The sequence below is a fragment of the Dromiciops gliroides genome, chromosome 3, assembly GCF_019393635.1.
Source record: "Dromiciops gliroides isolate mDroGli1 chromosome 3, mDroGli1.pri, whole genome shotgun sequence".
Taxonomy (NCBI): domain Eukaryota; kingdom Metazoa; phylum Chordata; class Mammalia; order Microbiotheria; family Microbiotheriidae; genus Dromiciops; species Dromiciops gliroides.
In genome coordinates, this window is record NC_057863.1 from 410,656,848 (window position 1) to 410,673,217 (window position 16,370).

General features: G+C 34.4%; 1 protein-coding gene across 1 annotated transcript in view; it reads left to right on the forward strand.

The window, feature by feature from the left end:
- DNAH7 (dynein axonemal heavy chain 7) overlaps nucleotides 1-16,370 on the forward strand; it is a 304,763-nt gene that overhangs the window by 195,990 nt on the left and 92,403 nt on the right. Inside the window, exon 46 of the mRNA XM_043992176.1 lies at nucleotides 14,390-14,553. Coding sequence (XP_043848111.1) covers nucleotides 14,390-14,553 — 164 coding nt within the window. The remainder of the gene's footprint in view (nucleotides 1-14,389; nucleotides 14,554-16,370) is intronic.

Here is a 16,370-nt window from a genome sequence, read left to right on the forward strand (position 1 = left end):
AGAATTGCTACTGAATAATGACAGGAATGACAAAAATAATTCTAGTCCCTGAAATGATTTTAAAGAAGATATGAACATAGTTAAATGGAATTTCGAAAAGTACAAATGCAAATAAAAGAACATCTAAACCAAAAGCAAAACATTATCTTCTTTAACCGTGATGAATAAATAAGTCATTCTCCTACAATAGTTGACAGTATAAAACTATTTCTGAACCTGCATATAATAAATATTCTATAGCCTTTGTCAATATTAAAGATCTGTGAAAAGACATTTAAAGATGGCATCGGTATCCCGCTGGTACATACAGTAGAAACCTTGACCATATCGTTCAATTAAAGACAAGCAAAAAAGCAAAATGTAGAATAAAATCCAGAAAACTAAAGTGTATCTGAAATTCTTGATACTTTAATCAACAACTGAGAGTGAAAACCTAAAGACTGAGGCAAAATAAGCCCTAACTAAATATTTCTGTAATCTAATGATTATATAACAGATCTAATTTTTATGATGTCTTCAAAAGGCTTAATAAAATATATTGAGGGAGGAATTTTTCATTTATAAGTAGACAGTTGTTATAGTGAGTGGGGTAAATAGTAAATTTGTTTCCAATTTTTCATATGACTGTGCCCCCTATTAACTGACACACTGAAGGCTCAGGTATGTACTGTAATATCCTATTAAAGAAAATGAAATAGTATAAAATCTAAAAAAAATACAAATTTTGCTCAAATTGCAAAATAAAAAATTCAACATCAATAAAAAACTACACTAGGAGACTTGAGAAACTCAAAGGAACTAGAAAAGGCTATGTCTGCAAAAAGGGGAGAACGTAGACTTATTTCAGGTCATTTAAATTGTTGAAAGAAGTTCAACATAGCAAAATGTAAGTTGGAGCAAAAGAAAATGGGATTTGTGTATCATCACTATAATGGACAATGACAATTAGTTGGTTGTTGTTCTTCGTTCTTAAAGAGGAGCAAAATAACCTTACTATGTTCGAGTCAAGTTACAGTGTTTCCAACTGTGGCTGATTAGGCCAATATGAGCTCAGAATGCTCTACCACAGATTGGGCACAGATAATCCATGTGAATGTTTGGGTTGGGTTCTCTAAATTTGTGCATCTCGTGGTTTTGTTTGTTTTTTGTTTTTTGTTTTTGAGCTACTTCAATTCTACTTTGCTCATGTAGCACAGCACCTTCTCTGATGAGAACATGACATGCTGGGTAATCCTGTGCCAGTACCTTCCATGTCATGCAATCAATTACAAAGTTCTTAAGAGAGACCTTGATAGTGTCCTTATATTGCTTTTTCTGACTACCTCTTTCTTCCTATGAGTTCTCTATAAAATAGTGTTTTAGGCCAATGTACATTTGGCATTCAAACAGCATGATCAGCCCATTGGAATTATGCTTTTTGCAGTAGAGTTTAAATGCTTGGCAGTTTAGCTTGAGAGAGGACCTCAGTGTCTGGTATGTTATTGTGCCAGGTGATTTTCAGAATCTTTCTAAGACAATTCAAATGGAAGTGATTCTATTTTCTGTCATGGCGCCAGTAAACCATCCAGGTTTCACAGGCATACAACAATGAGGTCTGCACAATGGCTCTGGGGACTTTCATTTTAGTAGTCTAATACAATGACAGTACCTCAGGGGAGATGCCTGAACCTCTAGTTTCTTTGAAAAACAGGAAAAGCAGTGGATCTGCATAAGTTCTATAAATATTGGCTCAAATACTTCACAGTGGTGTGTGAATTACTAGCAAAGCATTTTGCCAGATTCCTCTTGGATGCAAGCCTTACCACAAATTTCTTAACAAAAGACCTCACATTTATAAGGTGTGTTTTAAACAAAGAATTGTGGGGTTTTTAAACTGTGCCTTAACAGGTCTTTATTACCAAAAGATGAGAATTCTAGTGAACCCTTCAAATATCGACTACTTACATATTTATGTACTTTAAATAAAATATTACTTATATTGCTCAAAAGTATTTAACACTTAAAAGAAAAAAAATTTGGCTGAGAAGCAAAAATGGTGTGCCAAAATGCCCCAGAGACTTGAAGAGTAATTCATATTGCTTTAGCTATTATTGAACAAGTCATGGTAAGCCAAATGTAAAGGGCTGTAACACACCATCTTTATGTCAAAGCCTTTGCCTAAGTTCTGTATTCCAGGATTTATCACATACTGCAAATACATAAAATGAATCTAAGCATGGTGAGATGCTAGCATATTTGATGTCCACATGGGAAACAGTTTGCTATTCAAAACACTCTCCAAACTCCATAAGGTCAAGAAAAGTTGATATAAAACATCACATCTTTTAGGAAAACAATTTAAGTCTACTGGGATAATGCTATCTTTCAACCCATTGTCATCACTCCTGAAAAGAATTGAATATGGCTTTTGGTGCAATAGGAAATGATATTATATCATGATATGAATCACATTATAACATCCAGTTATGTGCCTCCACAGAAAAACTCATTAAACAGCTATTTGATCTTGTGGAAATTTCTACTTATGATATAAAAATATCATTTGGACTCTATGTATAAGACTGTTCATGTGTGTCAAGAAATAATAGGAACTGAAGGCTTAAACTTGGATTCAGCGATCAAACTGAACTAGTAGATGAAGGTGATACTTAGAAATAGTTGGGTCAAGAAAAATCAAACATTACTCTCCCTAGGAGAAAGCCATTTAGCACATTTTGTGTTAAGAAAAAGACTGACATCCCAAAGTCAAAGCTTAATGGGAAGAATCCCTTTTGATCATTAGTACCTATATAATCTCAGTCTCAGTATATACTTTTGGCATGTTAATATGGACAGCAATGCATACAGGTGTCCAAATAAAAACCCATATTATTTTAAGTAAACATAGAGATCATCAATCCCCAAACCAACTAAAGAAAGGCTAATTCTTACTCATCAAAAGGAAGAGGAATTGGAAAAGAGGGTTGATAAATATTCTCAAAGCACATCGTCAGCAGGTTAAAAATAGAAATACTTTTGGTATAAAAATACCTCACTTCACATAATAATAGTGAATGATAAACTCAGAATTACTCCATTAACCTTGTTGAATATCACCAAAATTGGCTTATTTCTGAATAGAGCCTCTAAGAAGAATAGAGCCTCTAATGAAGTCTCTAAGATCCAAGAATATGTGGTGGAAAGAAAATGCCCTGTTTAAATTTAAGGCATAAGTCAGTTAAAGGCTTTCTTTTAACTTTAGTTATAAACCAAAACAGGGAGAAGAATAAATTAGCACAAAGAAAATAATCCTTTATGGAACAAGTGTACTATTGAGTATGTGCCGTTTTTCACAGACCCTTATAGAATACATTAAATCCTCATCAATTCAGCCATTCAACAAAGAAATGTTCAACAGTTGTGTTAGTCATTCAGATTTGTTTATGTTTTGATAACAATTCAGGATAAGGTCATTGACACTATAAATTATAGAAAGGTTATCCTTAAGGAGCCCAGACTTATTGATTGATGCAGGTTATGCAATGAAATAATGAAAACTATATCACATATAATTATAGGTTTAAAAATGTAGCATCTCCTAAATTCCTAGAAAGACATGATCAAGCAGCTATAATTATACTCCAGAAGCTCATTATTCTCATTATATAAACCAAAACCCCTCATACTACAAATAGAAGCTTCAGAATGTCCTTTGAGAATTCAACAAATAAACTATTCTGGAACCAAAGTGTCTCTATAGAGAGATGTTATTCACAATCACTAAGACATATTACTGAAGCACAAAAAATTAAGAATAATGTTTTTCATGGCTATTACCATGACAAATACATTAAAATTATGTAGAATGAAAAGCTTTTTTTTTTTTAAGTGAAGCAATTGGGGTTAAGTGACTTGTCCAGGGTCACACAGCTAGTAAGTGTTAAGTGTCTGAGGCCAGATTTGAACTCAGGTACTCCTGACTCCAGGGCCAGTGCTCTATCCACTGTGCCACCTAGCTGCCCCATGAAAAGCTTTTAAAAAAATAGAGACATAACAGAAGAAATTAAAACTATATGGAAACAGGATAAAGTATATATCACTCCATCTTCTGTTTTGCTTCTGTAATTATTTCAAATTATTTTAGTTGGTCTTCAGATAAGATTACATTGTATTACTTATTACTCGTGAACAAAAAAGTTATTTCATCCACCTGTGCTAGATCCATAGGTTATTAAATATATTAATTCTATATTAAATATAGAATTAAAAAGATAGCAATTTAAAGTTAAGTTAAGGCAAGTCACTTAATCTTTGTTTGCCTCAGTTTCCTCATCTGTAAAATGATGATAATAATATTACCTACTTTCCAGGTTGTGAAACTCAAACAATATAATAATTATAAAGTGCTCAGCACAGTGCCTGGCACATTGTAAGCACTATATAAATGATAGATTTTATTATAATGAAGGGAGGGCCAGCAGTTCAGGTTACTCATTATATGCCTCCTGCATTAGTAGAAGGAATTTCCTCAATGAGAGTTCTTTTTGCTTTTAAAATCACAAGTCAGGCTTAAAGAAATCAGTGAATGAATGAATGAATGAATGAATGAATGAATGAATGAATGAATAGGTAAGTATAAGCTCATCCTGTACCAATAGAAGGAACATCTACACTGGTAAGAGCAGATCCACTGAAGTATTGTGGCTATAAAATAGTATTACTTTATTCCTCTTTTCCTCAGCTCTGAAGGTAATCTAAAATAAATTATCTTTATAAATTGCAAAACCATCTGCTGATTTTCCCTTTATACTCCTAGAAAACATGTTTTTAGATTAAAAAAGTTCTGCCTACCAAATCAAAAATGTCACAATCTGGTAGTCCCTAGGATACTATATGTGGGTGTTGACTTTAAAAGCCCAGTGATTTTAGCTTAAAAAAACATACTCCTGATATTTTAATAGAGAAAAAAAATCCCCAAAACAAATGTTCTCTGGTCAGCCTTTTGTCTTGTGCACAATTGAAAAGTTATTGAATTTAATTCTGTAGTAAAGTAAGCCACTCCTTCAGCCTGTCGGACAGTTTGGCTTAAGTATAAACATTTTGAAATCCTGAAAAAATTATTTTCTGTAGTTTCCTCCTCAAAGTCCTGATTCATCATTGTGGAACAGTGACCTTCAAGGGTTATGCCAGCAAAGTACAAATTCTAGCAACTTCTACCATGCTGGAAAGGGACTGAGTGTGAACCTGCAAACAGAGTTAATTCTTTTTCTGAGGACCAGCCTAGTTAAATATGGAATGGTTCATCACTAGTAAGCTGGCTACTAGATGATGGATTCTTGGGCTAATTCTAAATGGGAGATCCCTATCCAGTGACCAGTGGATGGATATACAATTGGAGGAACTGAATTGTATCAGTCTTGGCATTTTCATTATAAACAAAACTATAAGATAGAAGGACGTTGCATCTAAATAGAAGGATGGTTCACAAGTTCTCTTTTGAGAATAAATAAAGGAGTTGGCAGACTTGGTGTTATGGTGTGGCCAAAGGTAACGACCATTTAATGGCATATTTTTTTCATCTTGTTTTGCAGTGTTCATGATAAATATTTTTTAAAGTCTGCCTTGAAAATAGTTCCTGCTTTTTCATCAATATATGTTGTTTAGGATGAAGAGGTAGAGAAATTGTAAAAAGACCTAGATAAAACCATCTAATTTCAACATAAGAATGATAATGACTCTAATGCAAAGGTCGGAATAAGTGAGAGTGAAAAAATATTAAAAAATATAGATCAAGAATAAGGAATAAAAGAGTCAAAAGACTCTGCCTTACTTAAATCCAATTTTTACTAACAATTCAAGACATCACCCCATGATGTCACTGGTCCTCTTTGAAAGTGGATGAACAATAGCAATACAGATTTCTCACATCTCCGCATCAATAATTCTTTGAGAAAAAAATCAGGAACAATTGGACATAATGAGTCCCAAATAACATTCCCCCAAAAGAAAATTGATTATATCTTAATAGATAGAAAATGACTTATTACTGATGTATGGGAGTCATCCTGAACCAAATGTCTGTGTAAAAGTAGGCTAACAACTTGTTAGATCAAAGGTCAAAATTAGGACAAAGCTAGAAAAAAGTATGAGAATGAGAAAAAATATGATATGCACTTAAAACGACTCCATTCTGATCTATTTAAACAATTGATAAGAATATGAGATAGCAGGGTCCAGCAGGTTATAGAAGAAAAAGTGCTAGATTTGAAACCGAAGGACCTTGCTCCAAATCTTGGCTTTAACCTTGAACAAGTCACTTAACCCCTTTAGGCCTTATTTTCTTGTCTGTAAATAATATTAGCGTTACCCTATATGGCCTCTAAGGTCCCTTCCAGCTTTAAATAAATGATCTTCTGATCCTGTGAAGAAATTACAAAAACTAATGACAATAATTTCATGCAGAAGTTCAATCAATGTAAATTGATTGCCATGGTGAAAGCAAAAAAACCTAAAAGTTCTTTAGTCACCAATCATTTGACTTTAATTGTCAAAGGGTAAAATATGGTAGCCAAGCACAACATTGGTTTAGAATATAAACTCATCAGTAAAATTGCACATTGTATCACCTCATAAAACAGAAGAAAAGCAAATGGTAAAACCTTAATTTAAAGAAAGTTTATTGAGAGACCCCACTAAGCAAAGTCATTCTAATGGCATTTGAGGTTAAAACCAATAGGACTGGGCGGCTAGGTGGCCCAGTGGATAAAGCACCGGCCCTGGAATCAGGAGTACCTGAGTTCAAATCCGGCCTCAGACACTTCACCCTTACTAGCTGTGTGACTGTGGGCAAGTCACTTAACCCCCATTGCCCTGCCAAAAAAAAAAAACCCACAAAAAAATAAAACCAATAGGACTACAAAGTTGGAAGAGACATACAAAAAATTTTTAGTGACAAACTTTTCGTCACCAAAGACAGGAGATCATCACCCTTAGATCCTAATATCATAGTCCCTGATATGCTTACAGACGAAGTAGTAAAGGCACTAAAGAGAATTAGAAAACAAATTGGATTAGACCAAGTGTATGTAGAGGAGATGCATGCTAGAGACCAGTTGTGAGGGGCACTGAAAGAACAGTTTACAAGGTATCTGAGGAAAGGGAGATACAAAAGGCATGGAAAATATCTAAGACCTTGTGAATTGTTTAAAAAGGTAACCAAGAGCATATCAGGAGCTACTCATGTATATTCATATTTTCCTTATGTATAAAAACATTATGATTTTAATTTACATGTGTATGGAGGACATCTTTGATGAATGTATTAATAGGAAATTGACAGGCTTTCTCACAAACGTATTCCACAGTAGACCCTGTCTTTACTAATACACAACTGACTGAGAGATATAGAACCTCTAAAGAATTAAAATTGAATATGGTCTTGAGGGCAGTGGAAAGGCACATGTGGGTCTGAGCAAGCTGTAACAACACATGAGATACTATGAAAAGGTCCAAAATAAAGGATGTCATAAAAGGACATGTATGTTTGGAAAAAAGATGAAAAGCTTGTGACAAAAGTAAGGGCTAACCATTAGAGGGCCCTTGTGTTCCACTGGCATTATTATAACGCCAAGAGAAAAGAAAGGCCCCCAGAATGTCGGACAGACCCCTGTGGCGGACTAGGACATGGACAAGAGTCATGCAGGATGAGCAACCAGGGATGGATTATGATCTGCATTGTTGGAGGGGACATTCACATCAATGAGACTCCAGATCCATTCAGTCCACTATATTGTCCTTGCGATCGTGTGTTCATTGTTTGAATGAGTCTACATAACTGTCAGAATATCTACTTTACATCCAAAATGCAATTTATTAATGGATCTGGCTTTCCTAATTGGACTCAATAAAAATTCTATACATACCAGGCATTCTTTAGGTCTCTAAAATCATTGACATATACCCCTGGTCTTGATAGAGTCCTGACAGCTGCTTTGTTGCACTATAGTCTTAAACTCTGAAAAATAATAGGGTATGCCTCTGCCAATTGCCTGACTAAATTAGTGGATTTTCACATTAAAAACAAAACAAAAGCTAAATTCTTTTCAGTTCACTCCCCATTCTTTTTTGACTGTTCACACTGCAATCATTTTCCAAGCCCCAGTCCCCATTCTGGCTCACTGCTTTTGTTTAGTAAGGTAACTGTCATAGTAGAGAGACAACACTGGAGTCAGAAAGCCCTGAGAAATCTTCTGACACATACTGGTCCTAGGGCCTGGGAAAGCCACCTAACTTCTCAGTTGCCCCAGGTGCTTTGTAAGACTGCAAAGGCCAATCTGCCCACTCTGCATTGAGAGAGGAAATTTTCTCACTGGGAATTTCTTACAGAAATGAAATTGCCAGCCTGGACCAAAAAAAAATAGATCTTATCAAATAATCTCAGAATCTGGTATGTATTTTACACACCCTTCCATTCTCTAGAATCTTTCATAGATGTCTAACTTTTGCTCAGTAATCATATCTGCCAGTTCTTTAAATGCCTGAATATATGGTTCTTCTGTTCCTGGTGACTTTAACTCATCAAAGGCAACTAAGGGTCAGCTAGGTGGAACAGTGGATAAAGCACCAGCCCTGGATTCAGGAGGACCTGAGTTCAAATTCAGCCTCAGACACTTGACACTTACTAGCTGTGTGAACCTGGGCAAGTCACTTAACCCTCATTGCCCCACCAAAAAAACCAAACAAACAACTAAGTGGATGAATGAGATTGTCATATAGTCATGTTAGTTTCTTTTTGACTACTCCCTCTTTTCCTCATCAGAATAGTTTCTCTTTGTATCTTAAGAATTTCATTTTTGAGACCTTTTTGATTGCTTCTATGCTGAAATTAGTAATTAGCAGGTTTACTTTACCTGAGCCCTCAGCCAAGATACTCATCATGTGTCTTTACTTCTCCATTTTCTGAGACTACAAAGCACAAGTTAATGGATAGGTGAGGTTCTATCCCAACCTTCAGCAAGTGATGTAAATGCTATAGCTTCATTCCAGGTAAAGTTGTACACACTGTACTGAGAATGCCACATGTTGATTCCACAATGTTCCTAGCATGTTAAATGACTTGCAACTAAAAGCTTGAGCTGTGGGCCTCCTTGGAGGATGGTAAAATTTAATTTGAGACTTTTTGATAGCTGCCAAGTCCAACATTTGCTGGAATGGTTTGCTTTCAAAGACCCTAACCTTGGTCATAATGGATCCTAGCTATGGGATCCATATTCAAAGAAACACTTCTAAAATACTTGAGCAGGTATAGAAGCTTTCAGATTACTAATAGGTAACTGTGCAAGATCAGTCATCATTGGATATGTTTTCTGATGCTATTATTTCCTTCCAGAGATTAAAACTCAAAAATAAAGTTTCAAAAATTTGCTATTCCTTACACTCTCCAACATGTAGCATATGTTGATAGTGGTTTTCTCTGGACATATCAAAGAATGTCTTGAGCCTGTGAAAGTTGTTCCTTTCTGGCTCTAGGGTTCTTTCTTGCCCCATATGCCAAACTCATTATGACCTCATGGTTGTAAAATAATAGGCCTTGGTGAGTACTAGTTCTTTCCCAAATCCATATGTAGGATTTGTTATTGATCAGTATAGCACTTCATTGCCCAGCTCCAACTTCTGACATTGTATTAGCAGCAGTGGGCCTTTTAGGGGATAGAATGTGAGTACCTTGGGTTCATTTCCTTAGGGCTTCTTGGCAAGTTCTTTAGCCATTTGTTCTTGATACCAGTCATGCAACCACAATAAAACACACAAGTAAAGCAATAGATCAATCAATCAAGTACTCATTCTGTGCCTCCTGTGTTCCAGGCATTGTGTCAAGCTGGTAATATACAAACAGGGAAGGAAATTAGTGTCTGCCTGCAAGGAGCTTATATTCTAATGAAGCATTCTAACATATATAAATATGTAAAACACCTACAAATTAGACACAATGTAAGCCACTAGTAATTGAAGAGACAAGAAAAGGCCCCTATAGAAGGTGGCATTTCAATTGACTCTCTCTTTTTTTTTTTTGGTGAGGCAATTGGGGTTAAGTGACTTGCCTAGGGTCACACAGCTAGTAAGTGTCAAGTGTCTGAGGCTGGATTTGAACTCAGGTCCTCCTGAATCCAGGGCTGGTGCTCTATCCACTGTACCACCTAGCTGCCCTTCAATTGACTCTTGAAGGAGACCATGAATGGTATATATGGTAACTCAATCAGAATATTTCAACAACTTAAATATTTGATCACTCGATTCTGCCAGGAGTGCTCTATAATACAGTAGCAATTATGAAAATATTGTGTCTGCAATATTCCAGTCAAGAAGCCACAGAAAAAAGTAAAAAGAATAAAATATGAAAGTATAACTTCATTTCATATTTCATGAGAGGAATAAGGTTTGTCTGTTTTTGACCAGGAAGATAAAGAGTAGAAGTGAGTTAATAATAGTTCCCATCTGAGAATAAAAGGAAGATAACATGTGTACTATAATGGTTCAGGGCAAAATTGACATAATGGAGAAGTCATAATACATCTCCCAAAGAGAGAGTCTCATGGTATACTTGTTCTATCACTCAACTTCATTAGTAACTGATAGCACATAAAATTCTGTGTCTATTCTGCCTCCTTTTAATTCCCACAATTTTCTTTTTTATATATGCTTTCTTTTGCATGATAATCTTTATTTATTTTGAGTCACTGGTGTATTCTAGATCATCTTGTCAAACAAATAGAAACAAATCCCTGTAGGTCACATGCTGATTTAGAAAACCACAAATATGTTAATATTCAAATAAACATATCCATGCTTTTTTCATTTTTTTCTTTTCTTTTTTCTTTTGCCTTTTCTATTTTTAATCATTAAAGTATTATATTATTTTATAGTTATATGTAAAGATAGTTTTCAGCATTTGTTGTTATAAGATTTCTAGTTTCAATTTTTTCTTACTCCTTGCCCCCTCCCCAAGACAGCAAGCAATCTGATATAGGTTATATATGTACAATCACATTAAACATATTTCTGCATTAGTCATGCTGTGAAAGAAGAATTAGAGAAAAAGGGAAAAACCTCAAAAAAAGAAAAACAAAAAAATAGAAATAGTACAGTTCAATTTGCATCTAGATGCCACAGTTCTTTTTTTTCTGGACTTGGAGAGCATTTTTCATCACAAGTCCCTTGGAACTATCTTGAACCATAGTATTACTGAGAAGAGTTAAGTCTATCACAGTTGATCAACACACAATGTTGTTCATACTGTGTACAATGTTCTCCTCGTTCTGTTCATCTCACTCAGCATTAGTTCATTTAAGTCCTTACAGGTTTCTCTGAAACCTACCTTCTTATGGTTTCTTACAGTACAACTTGTTCAGCCATTCCCCAATTGATGGGCATCCCCTCAATTTCCAATTCCTTGCCACCACAAAAGGAGCAGCTATAAATACTTTTGTACATGTGGGTTCTTTAACCTTTTTTATGATCTGTTTGGGAAAAAAACCTAATAGTGGTATTGCTGGGTCAAAGGGTATGTACAGCTTTATAGCCCTTTGGGCATACTTCCAAATTGCTCTCCAGAATGGTTGGAACAGTTCACAGCACCACCAACAATGCATTAGTGTTCCAATTTTTCCACAGCTTCTCCAACATTTATTATTTTCTTTTTTTGACATATTAGCCAATCTGATAGGTGTGAGTTGGTACATCAGAACTGTTTTAATTTGCATTTCTCTAATCAATAGTGATTTAGAGCATTTTTTCATATGGCAATAGATAGCTTTGATTTCTTCATCAGAAATCTGCCTGTTCATATCCTTTTACCATTTCTCAATTGGGGAATAACTTGGATTCTTATAAATTTGATTTAGTTCCAGATATATTTTAGAAATGAGGCCTTTATCAGAAATACTGGCTATAAAAATTGTTTCCCAGCTTTCTGCCTTCCTTCTAATTTTGGATGCATTGCTTCTTTTTGTACAAAACCTTTTTTAACTTAATGTCATCAAAATAATTCATTTTACATTTCATAATATTCTCTATCTCTTGTTTAGTCATAAACTGTTCTCTTTTCTATAAATCTGAAAGGTAAACTATTCCTTCCTCTCCTAATTTGCCTATGGTATCACCTTTTATGTCTAAATCATGTACCCATTTTGACCTTATTTTAGTATAAGGTATAAGATGCTGGTCTATGCCTAGTTTCTTCCATACTGTCTTCCAGTTTTCCCAGCAGTTTTTATCAAATACTGAGTTCCTATGCCAGAAGCTGGAGTCTTTGGGTTTATCAAACAGTATATTACTAAAGTCATTTACTACTATCTCTCCTGTGCCTAACTTATTCCATTGATCCACCACTCTATCTCTTAGCCAGTACCGAATAGTTTTGATGACTGCCACTTTATGGTAAAGCTTCAGATTTGGTACAGCTGGCCCACCTTCCTGTGCATTTTTTCACTAGTTCCCTTGATATTCTTTACCTTTTGTTCTTCCAGATGAATTTTGTTACTATTTTCTTTAACTCTATAAAATAATTTTAGGTAGTCTGATTGGTATGGCACTGAATAAGTAAATTAATTTAGGTAGAATTATCATTTTTATTATATTAGCTCAGCCTATCCATGAGCAATTGATATTTTTTCAATTATTTAGATTTGATTTTATTTGTGTGAAAAGTGTTATGTAATTATGTTCATATAGTTCTTGGGTTTGTCTTGGTAAGTAGACTCCCAAGTTTTTTTATATTGTCTACCATTACTTTAAATGGAATTTCTCTTTCTATCTCTTGCTGCTGGACTTCCTTGGTAATGTATTAGAAATGCTAATGATTTATGTGGATTTATTTTATATCCTGCAACTTTGCTAAAGTTGTTATTTGTTTCAAGTAGTTTTTTAGTTGATTCTCTCGGATTCTCTAAGTATACCATCATATCATCTGCAAAGAGTGATAGCTTTGTTTCCTCCTTTCCTATTCTAATTCCTTTAATTCTTTTTTTTTTCTTTTCTTATTGCTAAAGCTAACATTTCTAGTACAATATTAAATAAAGAGGTGATAATGAACATGACTGTTTCACCCCTGGTCTTATTGGGAATGCCTCTAACTCATCCCGATTACATATAACATTTGCTGTTGATTTGAGGTAGTTACTGCTTATTATTTTAAGGAAAGCTCCATGTATTCCTATGTTCTCTAGTGTTTTTCTTAGGAATTAGTGTATTTTGTCAAAAGCTTTCTCTGCATCTATTAAGATAATCATATGATTTTGGTTAGTTTTGTTATTGATATGGTTGATTATATTGATAGTTTTCCTAATGTTGAACCAGCCCTGCATTCCTGGTATAAATCCCACCTGGTTATAGTATATTATCCTGGTAATCACTTGCTGTAATCTCCTTGATAATATCTTATTTAAGATTTTTGCATCAATATTCATTAGGGAAATTGGTCTATAATATTCTTTCTCTGTTTTGCCTCTGCCTGGTTTTGGTATCACCACCATATTTGTGTCATAAAAGGAATTTGGTAAACTCCTTCTTCACCTATTTTTCCAAATAATTTGTATAGTGTAGGAATTAATTGTTCTTTGAATGTTTGATAGAATTCACTTGTAAACCCATCTGGCCTTCAAGATTTTTTCTTAGGGAGTTCATTAATGGCTTGTTTAATTTCTTTTTCTAATATGGGCTTATTTAAGGATTTTATTTTCTCTTCAGTTAACCTGGACAATTTGTATTTTTGTAAATATTTATCCATTTCATTTAGATTGTCAAATTTATCAGCATATAGTTGGGCAAAGGAGTTCCTAATTATTGCTTGAATTTCCATTTCATTGGTGGTGAAATCACCCCTTTCATTTTTGATACTGGTAATTTGATTTTCTTCTTTCTTTTTTCATTAAATTATTGGTTCACAATTTTCAATAATAATAAGTTCGTTAAGGTATTAAGGATGGATTGATCCCTTACCTTTGCTTCCCCTCAGACTTTGGTCTTCTCTTGACCCAAGCAACAAAAAGAGGCTAAAACTGCCTGGAGTAATGGATTTAAATGCAGTTCCCTAAACAGCTTTAGCCTTTTGTGGCCAAAAATTGACCAAGTATCTGTAAGATCAAAGAAGCAAAGGAAAGTAGCTTTAGCAAATATGAGAATGCAACACAGGAAAGATCCATATCAAGTACAGGGTACCCAGAAAAAGCATTAATGAGTTTAATGAAAAGCAATCTGGAGAAAGGGGTTCTAATAGTGGATATTTATTTTTTACATTTGAAAAAACTAGAAAATCATAATTTTGAGATGTTTAATCCAGAAACTTATTTTGTCATATATAAACTGTAAGTTCTCTAATATCCAAACTTTTTGCCCTTTGTTTTGCTCCTAAAAGGACCAAACTGATGAGTGGACATTGTCATGCAGAGAAAGAGACATCCCTTGCTCAGATGATTATTCTCTTACAAGTTCATTGGGAGAACCTGTGAAAATTCGAGCTTGGAACATTGCTGGTTTGCCCTCGGATTCCTTTTCCATTGATAATGGGATCATCATTATGTAAGGAAAATGTTTTCTCCTCAAGTTGACTAAAATATCTGCTGAGTATTTGATATGTACATCCAGTAAGAGCTTGTCACAGTTCCATGGTGTGTAATTTACATGATTCTTCTAGGGCTGAGTGAGCAGATTCAGAGTTCTAGGGCAAGTCCTATCAGGTTGAAAGAGTGGGCATTTCTGTCATCTAAGAATCAGAGTACCTTATTTGGACTGCTAGGTAGCACAGTGGATAGAGTGCTAGGTCTGGAGTCAGGAAGATTCATCTTTATGAGTTCAAAGCTGGCCTCTGACACTTATTAGCTATGGACAAGTCACTTAACCTTTTTTGCCTCAGTTCCTCATCTGTAAATAAGCTGGTGAAGGAAATGGTAAAAACACTTCAGGATCTCTACCAAGAAAACCCCAAATGGGGCCACAAAGAGTTGGACACAACTGAAAAGTAACTCATCAACAAAGCTTATTTGGAGAGTCTTATCACTAGAAGGTTAATCATCATGAAGATTGTTGTTAGCCTTTCTGAAAACTCATGAAAATTATATATTATAGCCCTAGGTATGTTTTGAGTTTGGCTGAGTGTGTTGACACATGCTTGGGGAGAATTCCCAGGGGAAGGGAAGGACAAAAGGGAATGCACCTTCATGGCATGCTGCCCTAGCATACCTACCCCATGCTTCATTCAGATGTCTGTTTATGATATAAAAAGAAATAACATTTTTGAATCATTAAATAAGTACATTATTTTAATGGGTATACTTATTTACTTTCTGCAAGTTAAGAAACATGAGTAATTTATAATGAAGACAGTTTGGGTTTTTCTGTCTATTTTTCAGCTTTCAAAGTATGATATTAGCCAAGAATTGAAACTGAAAGAGATTGTTCTTGATTTTCATTACATGAATTTTAAGTTTTTTATTAAAAGGTCACTCTAAACTAGTTAACACAAACTTCTCGATGACAGTCTGATACTGTTATTAAATACAAGAAAGCATTTTCGAATCTCATTTAAACTCCTTAAGTTGTAATGAAAATTTGGTCAACTAATTCTATTCACTCAACTTTGGGAATGACCTTCCTCTGTGATGAATTTATGGTAGGACATGGACTAGAGTTATACAAAGTGAACTAACAAGAAGGTTTGGAATCTGAAATATTGGAAGGAATATTCACAATGATGAGACAATCAATCCAATGGACTATGGATACATTGGGTGCTTTCTGTAAAACAGTAAAAAATTCAGCTACTGATTTGAATTGTCAGCAAAACAATTCCACAAAATTTTACACTTTGAATATAATTAAAATTGAATTTTGTGGTTTGGTCATTTAAATAACCAGCTGTTTGGGTATTTGGCAGCATGGAGATGGGCATAGTAAACTATTCAAAAGTAACAGAACTTCAGATATAGTCAGAAAGGGACATGAGTTGGAAGAATCACTTTTTTATCTGTTGTCTGGTGATTTTGCTTTAATTCATAAAGTGCTAAGGGGCAGTTTATGTGGAATTTTGTTCCTTTTTAATTTATTTGTTGCTGATTATTATATTTACAATGAACATTTTAAAATTTGCAAAAAAAAGAAAAAGTGAGACATAGGGATGAACCGAGTCTTGTGTTGACAAGATGAAAAATCCCTTTTGAATGCTCTGAGTGTTCTGAATTTTGATGATTCAAAAGTAGTTTTCTAGTTTTTGTTTACCTATAATTTGTGGTGATAGCTATTTCAAAGACATTATTAATTAACACTGAAGTGACTGGCAAGAATGGCAAATAATTTCAAAGGTTTAAAATTTATAGAATTTTGAGTTTCAATCAGGAGAA